At 44.0% G+C, this 17,481-nt stretch overlaps 1 protein-coding gene across 6 annotated transcripts; it reads right to left on the reverse strand.

Moving 5' to 3' along the window:
- Positions 1–71: 71 nt before the first annotated feature.
- Positions 72–16,987, reverse strand: pbrm1l (polybromo 1, like). 6 transcript variants are annotated; one of them, XM_028998539.1, is made up of 30 exons: positions 16,885–16,987; positions 15,685–15,831; positions 15,481–15,578; positions 15,228–15,375; positions 14,808–14,957; positions 14,445–14,561; positions 14,195–14,263; positions 14,012–14,110; positions 13,824–13,909; positions 12,024–12,115; positions 11,714–11,930; positions 11,396–11,537; positions 11,192–11,271; positions 10,719–10,998; positions 10,521–10,626; positions 9,142–9,811; positions 8,764–8,975; positions 8,061–8,225; positions 7,620–7,777; positions 7,164–7,415; positions 6,932–7,077; positions 4,906–5,063; positions 4,630–4,813; positions 4,307–4,514; positions 3,614–3,812; positions 2,981–3,136; positions 2,431–2,595; positions 1,612–1,673; positions 1,117–1,330; positions 864–1,027 (listed from the first exon to the last, which is right to left on the reverse strand). In XM_028998539.1, the coding sequence occupies exons 2-30, from the start codon at positions 15,817–15,819 to the stop codon at positions 864–866; spliced, it is 4,932 nt and encodes a 1,643-aa protein (XP_028854372.1). In that variant the 5' UTR covers positions 15,820–15,831; positions 16,885–16,987. The 6 variants fall into 6 exon arrangements, with proteins under 6 accessions (XP_028854378.1, XP_028854376.1, XP_028854374.1 ...); XM_028998540.1 differs by having other exon boundaries at positions 16,916–16,948; XM_028998545.1 differs by lacking the exon at positions 2,431–2,595 and having other exon boundaries at positions 72–1,027; positions 3,065–3,136.
- Positions 16,988–17,481: the final 494 nt, after the last annotated feature.

Below are 17,481 nucleotides of genomic sequence, written 5' to 3' on the forward strand. Positions count from 1 at the left end.
AACGAGATGTTCGGTACTGAAAATACAAGTTTGTTCTGCACCACAAGACAACACCTATTAACAAATGCAGGTCAAGTTGCAGAAGGTCTTTATTGTTAATTCATACCATTAAGCCCTAGTAACGACCCTCCTACTAATCAGCTCAGACTGAACAAAGTTGTCTAACAATAAGCAGACCTTAACCTACCTGGACATTTCAATACACACACGAATGCAGTGCCACAAGTCAATTCTTCTCGCACATTGTGACTTTTGTCTCATGCCCTGTGAAATGCCTCTCAGAGCTGCCACAGCTTGAAACATGGCCGTTATATTCGAATGTAATCTGGCAGTGTTCTTACAAACACATTAATGCGGATTTCCACACTAGGGGAAAACATATTACAATAGGAAAACAAAGCTTATTTCATACATAAAACCTAAACAAAATATTCCTGTGGTTCGCTACGATTATTGTTCAAGTGAGACACTGACGCAAAGAGGTTTAAAAAACAGCAACACAAACAACAGAGGAAGAATTTGAACCTGAGCAATCAAGTTACAGGCAAGTGAAAATCTATGCAAACTGATCACAGCAACAGACTTCACAGAGGAAAGGCAATGCTAATTTAACGTGAGGATATACTCCAAGCCATCCGTCCCGTCTATGGTGGTGGGAGGGTGCATAGCAGACGCACTTCCAGTGTATCGGTGATCCTAATTAAATACGTTTCTATTACATAATCTTAAAACAGGTCAGTGCGAGCAATCCAACTGGAGATGCCTGCTGCATTTCCATCCATGAACGACTACAGTGGCACAGGGACAGCTTGGCCAGGAGCACAGCTAGGAGTTTCGCTGGACAGAACGAGTTCTCAGGAACACTACAGGTTGTACGCCTGTCTGATGTTCAGCGTGTCTCTGAACATTAAGTCTCTGAGACGCCACAGGGCATCGACCATTGTAGTATGGGCTCCTTTGCTCTTTAGCCAGTGTGAAGGCAATCGGCTCTCCTGCTCTTTGGTCATGCGGCTGTCTCTTCTATGAGCTGCAAGGAGGGAAGAAAAAGCCCAGACAGAGCACATGAAGTACTGGATATTATTTAAAACTATGAAATGTGTGCAGTAATGTTGTTACCTTGAAGCGTTTGGTCCCACTTGCTGATGGTGGATGATTCCGCACGAAGGCCTTCAATGTACTTTAGGTAAGCCTCAGAGTGCAAGAGGCGCTGGGGTTTGGGTGGTGGTGCCACAAACATGGGTGTGGCGGGCTGCTGCAAAGCTGGGACACCCATTGAACCTTGCCCTGGATATGGAGGAGGAGCTTGATGACCAGGGCCATACGAACCCATCTAATGAGGACGCAGAAAAAACATGGGTCAAGCAGGGCAAGATTAACGGAGAATGAAATCTAGTAATTCTGTATTCTGCAGTGGGAAAATTACAAAAATGTTTATTTAAAATAATTTATTAAAAACAATGGCATCTTGTTTCAGTGAGAATGAACCAGCACTGTTCTGAGTGGTTTGAGTAAATTTCAGTCAGTCAATGGTGCACTGGAGTTTGTAGCATTCTGGAGCCATAAGCACTGACAGTCCTTACAAGTTCTTAACCAAAGACAGGACTTCCTTACTTGATAATAGTTGCCGGGACCTGGACTGCCCGCCATGCCATTTACTGCAGGATTCATCACACCTAAAACAGCAAAGCAACACCAAAACTGAGTATGACGACAGTTACAATATAGACGGCAGTCAGGTTTATGTCATGTTCAATCCATGGACCGCCAGTATGTTAGAGTAAAACATACAGATAAACTAAAGATCTGCACTTCAGATGTTAACATGTGAGTTAGTATAGAGTATTATCCTAAATATGAAAAATATATTAAATGTCCCCTATTATAATTTTTTTTGCTTGTATATCTGTATTGTTGGTCCCCTGATACTGCATCTGAAGTATCACTTTCCGAAATTCAGCATTGGAGCAGAATTATAGCCAATTTGAGCATTTTCAAGCCATTGCGGTCGGTGGGGTTACTTTTTTTAGGGGAGGGGTGGGAAATTCTCTCGGTGGACAAAGCACAGATCAGATGGTCTGAGCTGCTGCTCTCTGATCGGTGAAGCAGAATGACCAAAGCAGTAATTTCTAGCAACTGTAGGACCATAGACAGGCTAGGGGAACTCGTATTAAGATTAAATAATCTCACAAAGGCAAATTTTCATAATAGGGGACCTTTAAGTAGACCGAATAATCATGCAGTCATGCAAACAAGTTACTACTGGGTTTCTTTGGGTCAAACAAAACCATCAAGACTTCTCAAGCGACTGGTTTCTGGGATCCCTCTATCTGAATGACTACACCCTCTCCAAGCAAGCCCCTGGAGCCCAGGCAAGGCATCATGGAGGAAGACACTGATTGGCACTGGCAGGCTCATATCTTTGCTCCTTACCCGGAGTTGGCATGCCAGGATACCCAGGCATACACGGTGGAAGCTGCTGCTGGTGGGACAGCGCGGGCACCCCCATAGGATGAGGTGGAACAATACCCATACCCATCAAACCCTCAGGAGGGCCTTGCATTGGCATGAAGGGTGGGCCGTAAGCTCCCATCATGCCTTGTGTGGAAGAGGAGACAACAACAGATCCATGCAATGATGACATGCAAACTGCTATGAAGTCATGCACTAAAAACTGCGTTTACATCCAATACAGTAATATGAGGGAGGAGAAGGGGTGGCGAGCTATAAAGCTGAACATGAAATTAGCAAGAGATGAAGGAAACAAAAGTTAATATGTAAACATGCGGTTTAGAGTTATAGTAGGGCGCACATTCACTTTCCCATTTAAAAACTTATCTGAATGAATAAACAAACAAACAAATAAATAAATAAAAACTGAGTAACAGACAAGAGTGAGGCGGAAATGATAAAATGAATGTGAGGGTGCCCAAACGCTGATTCTGATTCTTTTTTTTTTTTTTTTTGGGCAACAGGGGGTTACCTGACATGGGTGGCACGGTATGGTTTAGCATCCCCATAGCAGTTGGCGGGGGCACAACCCCCATCATAGCCCCAACCGGGGTACCTGCTCTTGGGGAAGCCTGCTGCTGGACCACCCTCTCCCGCTCCTGTTGCTCCACCAGCTTTGCGGCCCTCTCTGCAGAGGGACAAATAAACAGGGCATGTTGATACACGTCAGTGCTCCAACTCGATCATTATTGTGTGGTGTATTCAGAAATGCACTGAACAGGAGAACTTTTTTTTTACATTGCATTTACCAAGCAAACAAAAAAAGTGCATAACAAAACAGGATCAATACATTTACAGCATTTATCAGATGCCCTTATCCAGAGCGACTTACAATCAGTATTTACAGGGACAGTCTCCCTGGAGCAACTTGAGGTTAAGTGTCTTGCTCAGGGACACAATGGTAAGTAAGTGGGGTTTGAACCTGGGTCTTCTGGTTCATAGGCGAGTGTGTTACCCACTAGGCTACTACCACCCTCATTACAAGCAAACTTGTTTGTTCCATCACACACACACACACACACACACACACACACACACACACACACACACACACACACACACACACACGTGCCCAGAGCAAGGCAGAGCATTTAGCGCAGCCCACCTTCATACTCCGCCTTCTTTGATGCCTCCAGGTTCCTCCACTCCGTGCCCACCAGACGACTCAACTCGCCGAAAGAGAAGTCCGGGTGGCGTGCCTTGATAAGAGCACGCACCTCGCTGCTGAAAAGGATGTAGCCACTCATGTTCATCTTCCTCTTCGCTCCTTCCTTCTTAGAGAGACCTTTTATCTTTGGAGTGGACTGCGTGCAGGGGGGGATAAATCATTAGTTAACCATCTTTCCTGTGCAATTTGAAATGTGTGTGCAGTAGGGCTGCGGCGGTGCAGGGATCCCCTTATTACTGTGCATACCAAAGTTTTGACAAATTTTTGGTATGTTTATTGCACGTAAAGAGAACAACGTGCAGGTAACATTTTGGTGTTTATCTGAAGTTCTTCTAACTCCTCTGATAGTGCGTGCCATGCATGTTTATTGAATTTTTGGTTTCAATGTCTGTCTGTGAGTTGTGCTTCCAGCTCAGCTCCAGTTACAACAGTGACTGGACATTGGCGCTTGCATCTTAACAGGCTCTGGTGCTACCACCGAGTCCCCAGTGAGCACCAGAGCCAGTTTAACTGTATGTGCCAATGGACAAAAGCCCACAAATTAATTTCTGCGATCCATAAAGGGTATATATTGGGCTGGTTCAACATTTTACAGGGTACCACTGCATGCGTAGTGTGCAGAATAAGGACCTGTGGTGGAGTGTAGGTCATGTCCAAATCACTCGTCAGAGACGACTGCATCTGGGGCATTAATGGTGTCTCCGGTGCCTCCTCATCCTCATCGTCAAGGTCATCTAGGTCTTCATCAGCATCATCCATGTCTGCAAATTTGGCTTCCAGCTCTTCAATTTTCTTGTCCAACAACGGAGAAGGCTCTTTTTGTGGTACTATTGGTTTCCTGAGCAAAAAAAAGGAAAGGTATTGGTACATTTCTCAGAGGCTCCTCCCAGTAGATTATGTCCGCTCTCCAAAATGTTGTTGTGTGTTGACGGTAAAATCTGTTAACGCCTCACCTGAAGTAGTAGACCTCATCATCAACCACTTTGCCAGAGAGGGAGAATCTCTTCAGACCCTTAAATTTCTTCATCTGTTTCTCACTCTCTATGTAGCGGCTCTCACACACCATCATATCCTCCTCTGAGAACTCTGTTGGCCGGCAAGATAGGAAGTCCTTGAAGGAGGAGACCACACATTTACCTGTGCATAAAAAGAGACATGTAAGATGTAACATCAATATGTAACTTTGGAATAAAGAGCATGTCAGAGGCTTTAGTTTGACAAAGCATCACCTAAGACGCAAGTCATGGGACATGTCTCCTCCAGGTTGCTGAGAAACACCTCTCTCCTGTAGAACATCTTGGTTGGTTCATGCTCAGTCTCTTCTGGGTAAATGAAGATGGGTCCAAAAAAGAAGGCGGTTCCATCCCGCATCCACATCTTTTCAATCCTGAAAAAAAAAAAGTCCGACAGACAGACAATCTCACCACAAGTCCATAAGTCTATGGTATTGTTGTCTGGAATTGGTACTGAGAAACCCATGTGTCATTTAGTATTCTACAAATATGTAATTCCAGAACTTATTAGATCATTTGAGCTTCAGCCATCATGTATCCGGCAACACCGCAGGAGCTGCTCTTACATCAGATCCTTTTGCAGCGTGATTACAGCATGCATGAAATGCACCAATCCGGCATCTCAGCTCTGATAATAAAACATGGAATTTAGATATCGGCTGATCCTGAGTACTGATCCGATACCAGTGTCTGTTTTATTGTGGGGAGGAGACTGATATTCCGTTAGATTACGGAAACACAAGGCCTAAATATTCTTAAATTTTGTTTTCTGTAAACTTATTATTTCATCAAAACATTCAATCAGGAATCAATTATTGTTCCATGCTAAAATGATCATCAAATATTGACATTTACATTTACAGCTTTTATCAGACGCCCTTATCCAGAGCGACTTACAGTCAGTAGTTACAGGGTCAGTCTCCCTGGAGCAACTTAGGGTTAAGTGTCTTGCTCAGGGACACTATGGTAGTAAGTGGGATTCGAACCCGGGTCTTCTGGTTCATAGGCGAGTGTGTTACCCACTAGGCTACTAGCACCCTGACAAGGGTGACCATTAATTGCTCATGTTTATGTGACATGGAAATAATTTTTTTTGCTAGTTGCAGTTTAAGCAACTTTACCACAGTGCATACACTGTGCAATTTTAGTGCAGATTTTGTATCTGTACGATAATTCCTTGAGTACGGCCAAAATCACAGCTGGAATCTCGGTTCGTCCAGCTGTGACAGACACAAGCAAAACTTTTTTTTTTACACGGTTTAGCATACTTATCATGACTGGAACAACACTATTTATAGTGGTAAATCAAAACAAGTTTTTGGAGAAGCGGGTGTGGTTGTACAATACATGAGCACTTGATGAATCCTCCATATTAGGGCATATAAGGGGCAGTGGTGGCCTTCAGGGGCAGTGGTGGCGTAGCGGTTAAGGAAGTGGCCCCGTAATCAGAAGGTTACTAGAAGTGCTGAAGTGTCAGTCATTTCCGGGAAACATGGCAACATTGTCATCAGTAAAATAAAAACTGAGGCCAAGAATTTCCTGATCAAGCATTTTTCCATTTTGTTGTTTTGATCTGAGACAAAAATTAACATGAAAAACAACTGGCTTTATCTGAGAGCGTGCTCACAAGATACAGGGCACACAAAAACGCATATAAATTGTTTCATAACCTACAATTTAACAGAATAGATTTCTTAGAATTGACACACTGTGTCTGATATCCAATCTAATTATTTGAATCATTATTTGAACCGGCAACTTCCTGATTACAAGGCCACTTCCTTAACCACTAGGCCACCACTGCCCCAAAGAAGAAAGTAGCAGAGGATGGTTTCGATCAAAAACCTCTGGGTTATGGGCCCAAAACACTTCTGCTGCTCATGTGAAAAGGAAAGTGAAGTGATACACAGCAGCACAGCACACGGTGCACACTGTGAAATTTGCATTTAACCCATCACCCTGAGTGAGCAGTGAGCAGCCATGACAGGCGCCCGGGGAGCAGTGTGTGGGGACGGCGCTTTGCTCAGTGGCACCTCAGTGACACCTTGACGGATCGGGATTTGAACCAGCAACCTTCTGATTACGGGGCCGCTTCCTTAACCGCTAGGCCACTACTGCCCCAACTAGGCCACCACTGCTAATGAATTAGCAAGATATCAAATCTAAATAAATAAAAATGGATTTATATCTTGCTAATTCATTATTTCATTAAGGGATTTTTGCACCGGATGTTTTTACCCACCTGCCAATTCTGGGCCGTACTAGCCCGTGTGACTGTATGTAGACACAGTCTCCCACTTTCAGCCACATGTTGTTGTAACATAACTGTTCATAATACTGGCAGCCTGGCTCACCATTGGCCACTTCAACGGTAACATCCTCCCTCTCCTGTGAAGACAAATCAATGGTGTATCTTAATAAAGTTGTGAAAGATGCTCAGACACTTTATTAAGTACAGAAGCAGCAACGCTCACTTTTTCAATGAAACCAGCACCTCCCTCCAGTGTATCGTTAAACCTCTCTTGATCACGTTTAGATGTGCTCACAAACATCGAGGCAATTCGGACAACAGGTAATGGTACATCGCGGGGAACCAACTTCACTGAGCTGGCCGGCATGGTCCACATCTTTATTTTCTTGAAAGACTTGGTCTTGGCTGTGTACCTTGATTCACAGATGTATACATCCTCAGGTCGGAAGCCCTCAGGCTGAAGCTTGAAGTAATCCTGCAAGAGCAAATAATCATCCAACCAGCATTTCTCTGTTAATTTACATTCATGGCATTAGGCAGATGCCCTTGCCTGGATCAGTTCAGGTTCAATAGGACCCAAACTATGAATACAAATCAATCATTCTATGCACTCTGCTGCAGTTTACACCAAGAATTGTCTATCTGAAAGGTCTTTGGTTTTGACAGGTAGTGAAGTTACCTTTACAAACAGCACCATGCACTTCCCCAAGATCTTGCTGACGGGGACTCGATTGTAGTAGTCACTCTTGAACACTTCCTTCTCCAAGAACTTGCGAGTGGCCAGGTGGAAGGTCTCAGCAGGCCTGTAAAACCAGCAGCCATACAGCCACTTCTCGCCTACAGTATGCAATGAGAGATGGCCATTAGGATGAAACACTTGACTGGAGTGGATGTGGTCAATCAAAATGGCAGACAAGGCTGGAGCAAAGACAGTCTACAATGAGTGTGTGGTTGACATGTAGGGAGAGAAACAAAAGGGAGAAAACATTGGGGAGAATGTTGTAGTAAGCTTAAGAAACAATGTAGGAAATCGTATACACATACTAGAGCAACACAGAGACTAGGGAACTGTAGAGAGCAGAGAATCAGAATAGAGACAACATTCGAGAGCCATACTTACCAGTCTCATCCTGCCACAGTCTCTCAATACAGACGATATGGGGCTGCAGGTTGGGCTCAGAAGGCTGGATGTAGACATAATCTCCCAGACTGTATGTGCTGTCCTCAAAACTGCAGTCCTGGCTGTAGGAACTCTGTGGCCCTGCAGGGTCCTCGGTTTTCTCTTCTGTTGGAGATAGAAGTCCATTATAATGCCACCACACTGCTTTACTCTGGCAAAGTACACATCTTCTCAACCACTTGGATGTATAATTCTGTTTCGTGCATTCATAGTTGGCTACGTCATTTTGTCTAACCCACATATTCTGAATTATACCGGGAACAGGGATTAAGGAAGAGACGTGATCTGTAGGACCGGATGGAAGATGCAGGAAACTGAAATTCAGCATCATAATAACGCGATTAAAGAAGAGGAAGTAACGTCTTGTTTTAGACAAAAATGAAGAGACATTTTAGTCTCGTTTTTATTTTCACCTTTAGTCCAGTCAATATGACAGGATATATTTAGTCACATGACCAGCATTTACCTTGCATCTCAGTCATGTCATAAAGGATCGTTGACTAATATATTCCGTCATTAACTCCATTGATGAAAACAATGACCCATTACAGTTGTCCAAATTAACAGTTGTCATCATCTCTAGGGAGATGGTGGTGTTTTAACGGTCCAAAATGCATGCAACTAACTACATTTTTATGCCCACCTTTCTTTTCCTCCTCCTTCTTCAGCCTGTCCTCCTCGATCTCCTTGGGCAGTTTCTCCCTCTTCTCCTGGTCTATGTCGGCATGGAGATGCTTGGCAGTGTAGCTCAGTGCAGGTGAGAGAAGGATCTCCCCGTTCTTACACAGCTCATCTCGAATTTTCACCAAGAACTGCTGCAACTCAACAGAGTCCTCAAAGATCTCAGAGTCAGTCCTGCAGAACAGAAACGGCATGGTTTTTAAGAAGTTCATGCTCTGACCAAAAATATTAGGACCAAAACAGAACCACTGACAAACTGCATTAATTATATTATAAATTGCGCCATATTAATTATTTTTATTGGTGTTAATAAGAATTTTTAAAAATGGTGTTTATAGACCTGTTGAGATGCCGGGCCTTCTCCAGCACTTCAAACACATGTTCCTGGAAAACATCCAGGCGTCGGTAGCGCCCTCTTTCCACATTGCGCCGAATCACCTCCAAGCTCAGTGGTGGGCTGTCTGGGTCACTGGGGTCCTGCGCCTGAATCTCAGCCAGTGAGTCACTATAGCAGCGGCCCTCGTCGTCCTGGTGACTCATCACCGACACAAACAGGTTACGTATGAGCTCACGCACTAGAGGGGCTACAGATACGCTGCCTCTGGGAGCCCCATCCTCATCGCCTTCGTCCTCCTCCTCCACCCGACGCCAGGCCTGCAGCAGCGCGCGGTGCAGCAGCAGGGCGTCCCGGTAGATGAGTGACTCCGGCTCGTTGTAGGTGCAGGCATTGTTGAACATGAGGATGAAGTCTTCGGCCAGCGAGTCCACATCCTGGAAGCGCCCGGCGGCAATGTGGCTCCGCAAGCGCTCCATGTCTATGGGCCGCTTGATGGCAGCGTAATAGTCGGGCAGCTCGGCGCGAGATGGCAGCCTCAGGAACACCGTGCTCAGGCGGCGGCCGCGTGCGTCAGTGTAGCTGCGCACTGCCTCATAGAGATCAGACAGCTTCTGCTGCAGAGGTGTGGTATGTGAACGAAACTTCTTTGGAGATGCACCACCAGCACTTCTACCTGTTAGAGAAAACGAGGATACCAATAACCCCACCAACACAGATTTATAACAAGGTTTAGTTCCTATTGATTTTTATTGATATAATATTTGTGATTAGAATAAATTAATTTTAAATTTAAATCATGACCAGAAACCAGTCTCATTTTAGTCAGTTTTACTGTCAAGTGGAATTGCTACAATAGATTTGCATATTCTAGAACTTAAACTTGCCTAGACATTATTTAATTTTTTCCTCCCACATTTCCCTGTGGAGTCTATTTCCCTGGAAATAGAGTCCCTGGAATCTTTTCTAGCAAACTTTAAGTTTTACTGGTTAATGAAAACAAATTTTAAAATGTGCTTTCTGACAGATAATAAAAATAAAAACATTTAAATTGTAATCCCTGTAGTGGTTTGGCAATAAATAACTTTAATTCAAGACTGGTCTTTCATTGAGAAAATGGTCACAACATTAAAAATGGTTCCAACTCTAAGTCAGACTTAAAAATTCCATGACGTTCCCTGACCACAAAGCAGAATTTCCATGACCTCCTGTATAAAGAAATGTCTAATATATGTTTAAGCAGAAAATGGTTATCGAATTCAAATGTGCATGTATAATGCACATTATACATGCACTTTACTGAAATGACCTGATATTCCAGATACTCCCTGACTAGTGGGAACCCTGACTTATCCAGTGCAGCAACCAATCAATGGCCAACATACGTAATTTGAGTTTGGGTGATCCCATATCATCCTCCTCAGGCACGGGGCCCAGCTCCTTTCGCTTGTCTTTCAAAATCTTCTCCAGAACATCAGCATCATTGTACACCTGGAGACAATTACAATAAATGTATTTTACAGTTCATAAAAACCTGATATAGACAGAAAGCCAGAGAAGCCACCATCAGCTTCATCCGCCACCTGTGAGCCTTCTTCGTTGTAGTGGCGAGCATTGCGAAACATGAGCTTCATGTCATCCATCACAGCTTCCTCGGTGCTGTAGCGTTCCGCGCGGATGTTGTGGTCGATGGTCCGCAGATCCATAGGTTGCAGGATGATCTGGTAGTAATCGGGGTAGTCCTTCTTTGACGGCTTGACCATGAACAGTTCACAGAGACGACGGTTGGTGCCAGCCTCCCGAGCCTCAGTCACAGCAGCGTAGAGTGCCTTCATGCGATTCTTCTTCGTATTCTTCTTATGGCTGTGAAACAGATACAATTTATGATTAAGGGACCCCGATTTGCCTTTCGTTCACATTTTACACAAGACTATTGATTCCACGCATCACCTGTTACAAACAGCCCAGTAGGAAAGATAAAAAGGATTTATCAAAATACTTAACTAGTATAGAATTTAACAGAAATGTAATATAGAAAAGAACATTAAAACAGTACCTTTTCCTTTTCCCTGTGTCAGGAGGAGTGGACAGCATGCTCTCTCCCTCATCTTCATCTCTCAACTCTCTCCTCTTCGCCTGAAAGGTGAACAAATACCCGTTTAACCTTTTCCATGTACTTATTATTCAACTGAACTGATACACCAATGTTTATTCAAATAACCCTGTAGCCAGTCAAAGACAGAAAGCACAGTGGACCAACCTGCATGATCTGCTGAAGCTTCTGGGCACGTTTATAAATGCTGGAGTTGGACATGTTGTACCGTTTAGCATTCTCAAACATTATATTAAGGTCTGCATCCATCTGCTCAATGCCACTGTATTCCCCATTCCTCATTTTCTCCCTGAGGAAGATCAGGAAATGAACAAAACGAAACCCGCAAACATCACAATAATATTCAAAAATCCTTATATTTGAATTTATTGTTAGTATTGTTTATAATTATATAATTATAAGTGTTCACAGAAAAAAAGACCCACAGGGCTAAATAAATACATTGACAAATGAAAAGACTTGTACCGGATCTGCTGTAAGGAGATGGGTTGCTTTATCTGCTGGAAGTAGTCCGGATACTCTCTGCGAGAGGGCAGCTGCAGGAATGATTCAGCAAGAAGCTGCCCCTGGGTATTCCGGGCACCCCTCACTGCCTGGTACAGTTGGAAAATGGGGTCTCCTGCTGCCATTCGAGACTGGCCACATTCTGCCTCTGTCTCTGCTGCGTCATAGCGCACGGAACCTGGAGCAGTGGGAATAGCAAGACACGGTTATGGAGCCATTAATTGTTCAGTAAATAATTGAGAGAGGAAATCAAAGATTTAAGTGAGTGTACCTGCAAGCAAAGAGTCTTCATCGCTCTCTGAACCACACTGCAGAGCCATTGTGATGGCCGACAGTCGGTCACCCTGAGCTGATCTACGGTTCCTGAGGCAGAACAAGGGTGTGCGCGCACACACACACACACACACACACACACACACACACACACGCACACACAGAGAGAAGGTGAAATACAGTGAATGAGGAAAGTATTCACAGCGCATCACTTTTCCCCCACAATTTATGTTACAGCCTTGATAAAAAAAATGTATTACAAAAGTATTACAACAATGTGGGGAAAAAAGTTTACTTGAGGGTTTGGCAAAAATGTAGTATTCACAGCCTTTGCTCAATACTTTGTCAATAGACCATTGGAAGCAATTACAGCCTCAGCCTTCTTTATGAAATATGATGTCACAAGCTTGGCACACCTATCATTGGCCAGTTTTGCCCATTCCACTTTGCAGCGCCTCTCAAGCTCAATCAGGCTGGATGGGAAGCGTCAGTCCACAGCCATTTTAAGATCTCTCCAGAGATGTTCGATCGGATTCAAGTCTGAGCTCAGGCTGGGCCACTCAAGGACATTCACAGAGTTGCCCTGAAGCCACTCCTTTGATATCTTGGTTGTGTGTTTAAGGTCGTTGTCCTGCTGAAAGATGAACCGTCACCCAAGTCTGAGTTTAAGTGCTCTGGAGCAGGTTTCCATCCAGGATGTCTCTGTACAATGCGGCAGTCATCTTTCCCTTTATGCCTCAGTCTCCCAGTTCTTGCAGCTGAAAAACATCTCCACAGCATGATGCTGCCCCAACCATGCTTCACTGTAGGCATGGTATTATCCTGGTGATGAGTGGTGCCTGGTTTCCTCCAAATATGATGCCTGGCATTCACGCCAAAGTGTTCAAGTTGCTGTGCTGCTGTTCATCATAAGTGACAATCACTTCACTTTAAACTTGTTGTCTCATCAGACCAGAGATTTGTGTTTCTCAGTCTAGGAGTCCTTCATGTGCCTTTTGACAAACTCAAGGCAGGCTGTTATGTGCCTTTTACTACAAAGTGGCTTCCATAGGTAGTATCTACCATACAGGCCTGAATGGTGGTTTGCTGCAGAGATGGCTGTCCTTCTAGAAGGTTCTCTTCTGTCCAGAGGACCTCTGGAGCTCTGACAGAACGACCATTGAATTCTGTCACCTCCTTGAGATTGCTCAGGTTAGGTGAACGGCCAGCTCTAGGAAGAGTCCTGGTGGTTTTTAACTTCTTCCACTTACGGATGATTAAGGCCACTGTGCCCATTGGGACCTTCAAAGCAGCAGAAGTTAATCTGTAACCTCCCCTATATTGGTTCCTTGTGACAATCCTGTTTCAGAGGTCTACAACAATTCCTCAGACTTCATGCTTGATTTGTGCTCTGACATGAACTGTCAACTGTGGGACCTTGTATAGACAGGTGTATGCATTTCCAAATCATATCCAATCGACTGCTTCCACATGTGGACTCCAATTAAGCTGCAGAAACATCTCAAGGATGATCAGGGAAAATTGAGCTCAATTTTGAGTTTTATGGCAAAGGCTGTGAAAACGTATGTGATTTTTCAAGTTTTTTTATTTTCATAATTTGGCAAAACCTGAAGAAAACCTTTTATTTAACGTTGTCATTCTTGGGTGCTGTAACATAACAAAATGTGGAAAAAGTAACACACTGTGAAAACTTTCTGGATGTATTGTATGCACACAATAGTACTTACATTGTAAATAAACATGCAATATATAATATATAAACTATATATATATATATATATAAAGCACTGTTCTATACCTTATACGAAGGCTGGATTTAGTTGGCTCTGCCTGATCAATTTCATTCTTCCTCTGAATGAAAATTTTCTTAATCAAGTTTGCATCCTGTACAGCAGAAAGTTTGGAAATTCAAAAATCAGATATTCACATGTTGATGCTTTTTAAATAGAAAAGTCATAGTAAAACCAGACCAAACAAACTCTGCACCTTAAAAACCTGTGATCCTGGTTCATTGTAAGTTTTGGCATTTTTGGTCAAAAGGTCAATATCCTTGGCCATGGCACCAATGCTTTTGTATGATCCACTCTACAATGTGAGAATTGAGTAAGACATAAAAAATATTTCATGCTGTGATACTAAAGCTTAATTACAAATTACTGGTTCACATACCTGTATCCTTTGGGCAATAGTTCGTAAATCAATTGGCTCTTTTATTATAGCATAGTAATCAGGATAGTGCTGGAAAAAGTAGAAATGTAAAGTAAATGTAAAAACGTAAAAGTAGCAAGCTTCTTAACCAAAAAAAGAGAATAAAAGGTATAAAAATAAATAAAATAAATATTCTTTCTAAAATTATATTTAATTACTGTAAACAATAAAATGTTACTTGGAAAGAGATGAAGGTGTCTGAAAATCATACCAATTTGGAAGGAACTTTCTGGAAGAGCTCACTGACGAGTCGCCCTGACGGGTCTGTGAAGGACACAACGGCCTCCAAAAGCTGTTCAAAAATCTCCTTGAGACAACTTGGTGGAGTCTAAGAAGGATTAAATAGAAACACAATATTCTCTACTTGTCACACACATACCGCAAATCCCATATTCGAACAGTGAAAAATTGACAGGATAACTCAGGACAGAAATACCACCCAGGCAGCACTTATCTGTAAGGATTTTATGCCGGACGCCCTTCCTGACGCAGAGCTCCCCGTTTACCCGGGCTTGGGACCGGCAACAAGAAATACACTGCCACATGTATGTTTGTTCTTCACTGATAAACTTACCTCTTCCTCTGTGGAGTTCCCTGGATTTTCCAGTGTATCTTCACCCTCCTCGTCCTCCTCAGCGTCATCATGGTCCCCTTGAAGACTGCTTTTTGTAGTCAGGTAGAGATCCCAAAGACTACAGGCAGCTTTGTATTCTGAACTCTCTGCCTACAGTGGACAAAGACCGTAATGTTGAGCAGAGTCTGGGTATCAGCAGCCACACGATGAAGACAAAACAATCACAATACATTTCATAATCAACATCTTATTAATAACTTTAAGGGGACCATGATGACTGGGGCAGTGGTGGCCTAGCGGGTAAGGAAGCGGACCCGTAATCAGAAGGTTGTCTGTTCGAGTCCTGAACCGCCAAGGTGCACCAAGGGTAATGGTTAGATGCAGAGGAAAGTAAGTTCTGAGAGCACAAGAACTCCTTACCGAATAGTAAGCTTTGGCGTTGTTGATCATGAGCTGGATGTCTGCGGTGAGCTGCTCCACATCCTGGTACTCCTCAGCCCTGATCTTCTGCTGGATTTTTGTCATGTCTATGGGCTGCGCAACCATTTCATAATAATCTGGCTGGTTCCTTAACAGAGGGTTTATTCACAAGGCACTTTTATATATCATACTTGAAAGACCACAGATGTACTCATTACTATAGTAAAATAAAACATAACTTTGTGTCTCCTACCTTCTCTTTGGGGTACGAATGAAGGGCTCACAGAGGACCCTGCCCTGGCCATCCTTATGGTCTCTTACGGTGTTATACAGTTCATGGCAGACCGCAATCTTCAAAAAATATTTAAAATATTATATGAGTAAATGATGCCCCATCCCAAGTACATTTCCTTAGGCTCTAGAAAAGGGTATCTGAGCGTTCAATCAATTCTCTCACCTGATCTATTGCAGGGACACTAGACATTCTCCTCCTTTTCCATGAACTTGCTGGGGTGGACGTGGCATTGTCATCAAAGTCCCCCCCACTGACGCTACTGGAGGGAGAGGTGGCTCGTCTTCGTTTAGACCCCATTCTAACAGGGACCTGCCGTACAACAGTATGAAAACGTGTTCTGGGTAAAGCCTTTTTAAACAGCAAGGGTGTTGAATCGCATCACAAAAGGTCTCTGCAGCCTTGACATTTGCCACTAATTGGGAGATTAGTAATTATGTGACTGGCACCACTGTAACCACATACATGTGAAAAATGACAAAATACTATCGTGCTATAAAATAAAATCAGACCACGACTTCAACAATGAAATTTGTAATTTTTAAGTAATAATGACGTGCGCAGAAATAACTAAATATTGTGCACTGAACGTCGAGACGCGGCGACTGGACTTCTTTCTTTAACGTAGTTGAGTTTCATTCTGCGTCCACAGAACGTAATCGATGGATGCAGAACGAAACGCATCTAGCTTAAAGACAGAAGTCCAGTCGCCACGACTCGACTTTCGGCGGAGAATCTTCACAGATTAAAACTTTGTAAATCCACCTAATGAAACGTTCCAGGAGTGCAGGTCTGTGCGGTCCCCTCCCCTTTATAGTAAATGACAGAAATTTGACGATGAAATTTGAGCTGCTGCACACCACTGACCCACATCTCGCAATTGACAATTGTACACAATTACACAAACCTTTCCCATATTCGCAGGCCGCCCGACGATTTACGATCATTAATTACGTTCAGCAGATAAGAGTGGAACTGGCAGGACCTGCCTGGTTATGACGAAGTTCACCAGTAGCCCCTCAACAAAGTGAGCTAACGATAAAACGAGCGAAAAAAAGCCAGCGATGTACACGAATTCATTAGTTCCGGAAGCGTCGCTGGATTCGCCTGCACTCGTCGGCCCCGAACAGCGGATGAACCAGCCGCCGCAGAACGTGAATTCGGCCTCAGCCCATCCGAACTTGCGGCGACAGCAGCCGCGGGAAAACAATGGAACCCGCTGGCGGCGGCGAGTTAGCCTGCTAGGCGGCTAACTCTCCGAGCCAACGCGCTCGGCTGGACCGGTTGAGCGCGTCCCGCCGGCGGGGCCGGGCGCCGTTCAGGCGGGCGACTTCGGCGATAAAATAAAAATCCAGCGGGCCTCACCCCAATGAAAAAAGGTGCGTGGCGAGCGTACGAGTCGTGTGGAGCGGCGAGCTGCTCTTGTTTTGGGTCCTTGTGTGAGTGGAGTCGACACCGGTTCGGCGGCGTGGCGCCACCCAGCGGTGGGCCGCGAATAAGACCGCGCACTTACGCTACAGTCCCACGGTCCGGGCTCGTTTAGAAACGTCCACGATGGGATATCTGCAGAGAGGAACTTCAACATCAGCATCAGCATCAGCGAGTCTTGAGTTCAAATGTTTGTTAACCCAAGTCTGTCACTTTAAAAGCTTCAACTATTTCAGTTGAGCTGAAAACAGACCTGATTAAAACAGGCCAAATTCACACTGTACATCATCTAGTGCATCAGAAGATGTGGGTCTAATTACACTGTTATATCACACTTTGTCATATTATTATTATTATTATTCAATTTGTTCCATTCATACCCAATCTTGTGAGAAAAAGTGAAGGTGAAGTGATTATCATTGTGAAACACTGCAGCACAGCACAGGGTGACACAACGAAATGTGTCCTCTGCTTTTAACCATCACCCTTGGTGAGCAGTGGGCAGCCATGACAGGCGCCCAGGGAGCAGTGTGT

Source organism: Denticeps clupeoides, chromosome 12, assembly GCF_900700375.1.
Source record: "Denticeps clupeoides chromosome 12, fDenClu1.1, whole genome shotgun sequence".
NCBI classification, from domain to species: Eukaryota; Metazoa; Chordata; class Actinopteri; order Clupeiformes; family Denticipitidae; genus Denticeps; species Denticeps clupeoides.